This window comes from Eptatretus burgeri, chromosome 7, assembly GCF_056783735.1.
Source record: "Eptatretus burgeri isolate ZD-2024b chromosome 7, Ebu_testis_v1, whole genome shotgun sequence".
Classification (NCBI taxonomy): Eukaryota; Metazoa; Chordata; class Myxini; order Myxiniformes; family Myxinidae; genus Eptatretus; species Eptatretus burgeri.
Genome location: NC_140967.1, coordinates 89736269 through 89742268, shown reverse-complemented (window position 1 = coordinate 89742268; position 6000 = coordinate 89736269). Strand labels below are relative to the sequence as shown.

At 42.9% G+C, this 6000-nt stretch overlaps 1 protein-coding gene across 6 annotated transcripts in view; it reads right to left on the bottom strand.

Moving 5' to 3' along the window:
* LOC147023757 (proton-coupled zinc antiporter SLC30A2-like) overlaps positions 1-6000 on the bottom strand; it is a 39545-nt gene that overhangs the window by 15092 nt on the left and 18453 nt on the right. For 4 of the 6 annotated variants that reach the window (XM_085889514.1, XM_085889511.1, XM_085889510.1 and 1 more), the window contains one exon: positions 644-1333. In XM_085889514.1, the coding sequence (XP_085745640.1) occupies positions 644-1333 (690 nt within the window). Of the gene's footprint in view, positions 1-643; positions 1334-2648; positions 2838-5602; positions 5849-6000 lie in introns of those variants that run through there. The other 2 variants (XM_085889515.1, XM_085889516.1) reach the window with 2 other exon arrangements.

The window sequence follows — 6000 nt, the reverse complement described above, 5'->3', positions numbered from 1 at the left end:
AGAGTGGGAAGCCCCAAAGGACCTTTTCATTGTAATGAAAACAAAACCCGCAATATTGTTTATCAGGAAGTTCTTCAGTGAGACGAAGTCAGTTGCACGTCATTCACAGTTTACAGTTCAGTCTATAAATTGTATCATTGGTGCCTCGCAACCACAGGGGGTATACATCACAAAAGGTGTGCCATCTCTCCAAATGGACATTAAGATAGGTGTGCCATGTGCAAGCATAAGCTACACGGGGGATGTTCAAGATCACACTGTATCTTTCGATGGAAGCCGAGGCGAGGTATCTACAGCACCCTGAACACATCACAGATTCCTGCGTAAACTGCGGGTAGCGAGTTTAGGTCTGTCGAATATTCCTCGATATCGGCTTCCACTGCTTCCTACCTCAAGGTGTAGTTTCTGTGTCAGCAAGTCCTCACTACGAACAACTATTGCCATCGTCGTCTACTTACATATTGAACAATTTAAGACCAACATTGCTGCGTCTTCGACTTTTGTGAGTATGTCGTTGAGATAACATTTTGAACACCACTCGTATTAATACAAAAAAAAAAAAATTAGACCAATTTTGTAAAATAATTATTTATAGACAAAGGGTGACGTCAAATCCGATTGTTACAGCAGAGGGGAAACTCACCTACGAACTCTGCGATCATGAACAAGGTATAAAGGACTCCTGCGAGGATCAACACAGACCTCGATTTCTGATTCTTCTCTTTAGTTTCTAACTTCAATCGGCAACCAAGGCATGTTGCTTCCTCATGTCCGTCATCTCCCAAACTTCTATCCTGCCTTTGCCGAATGCAAATTCCGTGCTTGTCATCTTGACCGTCGCTGTCGTCACCACTTTGATTCAGCTCTAGTTCACACTTTGGATCCACTGCCCATTCCTCTGTTTGTGTAAATTGGTTCCCATTGCATACACACTTGGAATGTGGAGTGTGTGACTTGTCTCCTGATGTGGTGCACGTTCCATGAGCTGCGTGTTTCATTTCCTGCCGCATTACCTTGCAATCAGGGTGTAGCTTTTGACCGGTATCGTAAGCACCAACAAGTTGCTTACGACCTTGGCAATCACCCTGGCCATTACCATGATGATGAATGCTCGATGTTTCTTTGCCACAGCAATTAATACTTGGCTTCCCTTGATCATGACAACTGTTGCTTGGTTGCTCAATTCCAAGGCAATCACAAGATGTTGTTACTTCTTCCATGATGACATCCTCGGACACGCTGCTTCTCACACTCCAGATGGCTGGCGATCGAGATCCTCCCCGAGCCCTTCGTAGGATTCCATCCACCCAGTTCTCACAATCCTCGTCAACATCTGCACGAAACACAGGATTGTCTTTCATAACAGGCAATGTACCATTCCTGGACACATACCTTGTAAGTTTCATACACTTGAGTATTGGGGGTGCTTGAATGCAAGATGAAAGGTGTGCACAATTTCAAAAACAGAGACACACCTCAAAAGTACCATTCATGGTTTATATGACAGTTGGATGTGTGAGACGAAGCAAACGATGCAATAACAACCACGTGACTTTCCGAAACTTATTCACAGAATAACTAATACATCAAGAAGTTGACAAAAAGTTTGCAGAACAGCATAATGAAAGGTTACATTTGGGCCTTGATTGAAATTGACAATATCTAAATAATTATGCAGCTTAGAGGCGAGTATGCACAACTCTCGGCCATCCTTCCAGCCCTGAAACATTACATAGGTCAGTGTAATTTGGAGAAAGCGACATTTGTAAATATATCAAGTGTGGTACCACATATCAAGTGTGGTAGGAGGTTAATGAGATTTATTTTGAAGACAGATGGATGAGTAAAGAGCCAGCTGTAGTAGGCTGATCACTTGGTGTTGAAAGAGTGAGGCAGGAGGAGAAGCAGTCGACCATTGTGAAAATAGGGAGACTTTGTAGAGGATATCTTTGTAGAGGATGTCAGAAAGGTGGAGGTGTACAGAGACTGGAAAGAAATAGCCCGTGATGGAGGCCAGCAGAGGAGTATTGTGATCGAGTGAGAGCAGCGTATAGTACTAATTGGCCTCACCCCAGAGAAAGGCAATTTCAAGGAAGAACATCTGGAGTACTTCTGCAATCAATGAAATTACAAATTGATATATCACGAGAACGGCACTCAGTAGAGCGCATACCTCCACCAGGCTGAACACCTTACGTGTTGTATCCCACTGAGAGGTCGGATCTGGATTCGGACCTGTTACCTAAATCGAATCGGCTTGTTATTGTCACCAACCCAACTCAACCACCAAGTTTCGTCATAACTCGTCCACAACTTTTTTTGAAATTCCATGCTATCTATCGTTTTTGGCCCCATCTCTCAGCGGTGAAGAATCAGTGAAAGAATATTTTTTAATTCTAGTATCCGAATCTGGATCTTCACCAAAATCGAAACAATTCGTCCTTGTCGCACGATCAACATGTTCACCAAGTTTCGTCCGAATCCGTCCATAACTTTTTGAGATATCCTGCTCACAGACAGACAAACAGGTGGCGCAGGTAAATACAGTAGTATATAAATCTTTTCAATGCACTGATGCTTATGGAACAAACATGATGCAAACACGAAATTGTTTTCGACTGGTATGAGATGCCACCTATGTCCTTTACCTCCTCATCAACGAGTCGAGGTATCAGCGCACGGACGGAACACTTGGAGGATGCTGTTGTCACAGGATTTAAGGATATCACTCCTGAAATTCTTGGGAAATGGAGCGCAGGAAGTGGAGATGCCAATTACACTAGAATGGGTCTTTATTTCCCATTCAGTGCAACGGCCGTTGTTGTGTAACGAAGGGTCTGTGTGGTTGTGAGGAGGGTGTGAACACAAAAACGAAACCGTGTACCCAAGTTCATCGGGTCGAAGGTACAAGTTGTAAAACATTTTATAGTTTATGCACCCTTCAAATCGTCACTGATCTCTTACTCAAAATGCCTTTACATGTTGGGTTTTCACAAAATTCAAACATCTTCAAGACAGTACCGGTCAAGGAACCCGGTGAAATGTCAATGAGGAAATAGTGAATGTGATTAGTTGTTGGTACACGCACCAGTTTTTCATGTTGAAATGTTACTGACTCTGTTGTACAGTACTTCATAGTGAGTTTGGAAGTTTTGGTTTATTACCTCCGTCACTGAAGGTCAATGGAAGTTACAGTACAAATCAAAAGTCTACACACCCTTTCAAATTTTTCACCTTTTCTTCCTTATAGCCTGGAATTAAATTACATTAAATCAGACCTTTTCCACCTTTATTTACACATCGTAAACCACAACCTCCAAGTGAAAAACAAATTCTACAAATTTCAGAAGTTTAATTAAAAATACAAAACTAGAATATCTTGTGGCTCCAGTGTGGCTTTGGCTGCGTGCTTCGGGTCGTTGTCATGCTGAAAATGCTGAAAGGTGAACTTCTGTCCCAATTTTGGCTTTCTTGCAGAGGGTAGCAGGTTTTCCTTTAGGATTTTTCTGTATTTTGTTCCATCCATTTTCCCTTCTATCCTGACAAGTGCCCCAGTCCCTGCTGATGAGAAACATCCCCAGAACATGATGCTGCCACCACCATGCTTCACAGTAGGGATTGTGTTCTTTGCATTATGTCCTGTGTTGGGTTTGTGACAAACGTAACGTTTTGCATTTTGGCCAAAAAGTACAATCTTGGTTTCGTCAGCCCACAAAACTTTTTGCCACATGGGTTCAGAGTCTCCAGAGTGGTTTTTTTGTATTTATCAAACGGGTCTCAAGGTGGGCTTTTTTGAGTAATAACTTCCTTCTTGACACCCTACTGTACACACCAGACTTGTGGAGTGCTTGGGTTATTGTTGTTACATGCACACAGTGACCAGTCTTTGCCATAAAGACCTGTCACTCTTTCAAGGTTGCCATTGGCCTCTTCGTGACCTCTCTGATCCAGTTTGGAGGGACAACCTGATCTCAGCAGGGTCTAAGTAGGACCATACACCTTCCACTTAATGATTGTATTGACTTGTGCTCCAAGAGATATTCAAGGCCTTTGAAATATTTTTATACCCATCCCCTGATCTGTGCCTTTCCATAACTTTATCCCAGAGGTCTTTTGAAAGCTCATTGGTGTTCATGGTTGAGTCTTTCCTGTGAAATGCACCACCCAGCAGAGGAAACCTAGAGGAACAGCTGATTTTATTCTGAAATTATCACAATCACTCCAATTTAACACAGGTGGAGGCCAATTCTCTGGAGGTGTGTGATTTTGAAGGTGATTAGTTACACCTGAGCACGTTTACAATTGCCAAAATAATTTAATAAAGGGGATGGACACTTATCCAACCAAGATATTCTAGTTTTGTATATTTAATTAATTTTCTGAAATTTGTAGAATTTGTTTTTCACATGGAAGTCGTGGGTTACGATGTGTAAATAAAGGTGGAAAAAGTCTGATTTGATGCAATTTAATTGCAGGCTATAAGGCAACAAAGGTGGAAAAAAAAATGTATTAAATAAAACAAGTAAAAAAAGACATAAAATGTCACAGCCCCCATTGTTTCAGTAATTTTTCTATACGGAGTTAAAAGGAGAGCCCATATTTATGTATGCCTGGTGTTGGCTTAATGGTTCGGGTGGCGGGCTTTGAATACTTGGGTCCTGAGTTGAAATCCCGCTCAGCTGTTGAATTAATTCCAGGTGGGGTTAACTCGCTCGGCTTGTCATCCTTCTGAGGTCGGCAAAATGAGTGCCAGCATCCTGGTATACTGTTTCGGAGTGGCGACCCGTCCAGGATTGTGCCCAATAGCCAAGGAGACTGCTTGGGCAGCACCAACGCTCTGCACCGAGAATGGTCCCAATCTCCTCTCCTCCATATTTACGTACAACTAAAATGGCTGCCAGTCTACCAGTCGGCCATCTTTGATCAGATCGCAAAATAAAGATAGGTGCAAGTGTATGCCATCATGTTCTGTGCTTGTGTCACGTTTGACTGTGCATGTCTGAGAAATGGTTGGGGACACATTTAAGCAACAAAATGGCCACCAGTTGGTCACCTTGGATTTGATGTCGAAAAAAACATGACGTGCTTATGTAAGCAATCATTCCTTTTCTTTGTGCCAAGTTTGAACAACATCGGTAAATGCATGTCTGAGAAATGGTTGAGGACATGTTCAATATCGGGTTTTATACAATTAAAATGGCTGCCAGTCGGCCATCTTGGATCTGATCTAAAAAAAAAAAAATGACGTGCATATGTAATCCATCATTTGTTATCTGTTTGCCAAGTTTGAACAACATTGGTAAATGCATGTCTGAGAAATGGTTGAGGACGTGTTCAATATCGGGTTTTTTAAACAACTAAAATGGCCGCCAGTCGCCCATCTTGGATCTGTTGGCGAAACAAAATGACGTGCTTATGTATACCATCATGTGCTGTTTTCATGCCAAGTACGAATAAAATCAGTCCAGACATGTCCAAGATATGGTTGCGGATGCACGCTCGCACACACGCACGGACATGAAAATTGAGACCAAATGCATAATCCCCCGTTTTGGACTAAGTCCAACGGGGGCTAATAAAATTAAGTGAAGCCAGCACTGACCTCTCAACAATCCTTTTTTTTAACAGATCTCTCCTTCTTCCTCTTTCGGCTTGCTCCCGTTAGGGGTCGCCACAGCGGATCATCCATCTCCATTTCGCTCTATCCTCCACATCTTCCATTGACACTCCAACCACCCGCATGTCCGCCCTCACCGCATCCATGAACCTCTTCTTTGGCCTTCCTCTTCTCCTCCTGCCTGGCGGCTCCATCCTCAGCATCCTTCTCCCGATATACTCCACTTCCCTCCTGTGCACATGTCCAAACCATCTCAATCTCGCCTCTCTCACTTTGTCTCCAAACCGTCCTACCTGCACTGTCCCTCTAATATACTCATTTCTTATCCTGTCCATCCTCATCACTCCCAGCGAGAATCGCAGCATCTTTAACTCTGCCACCTC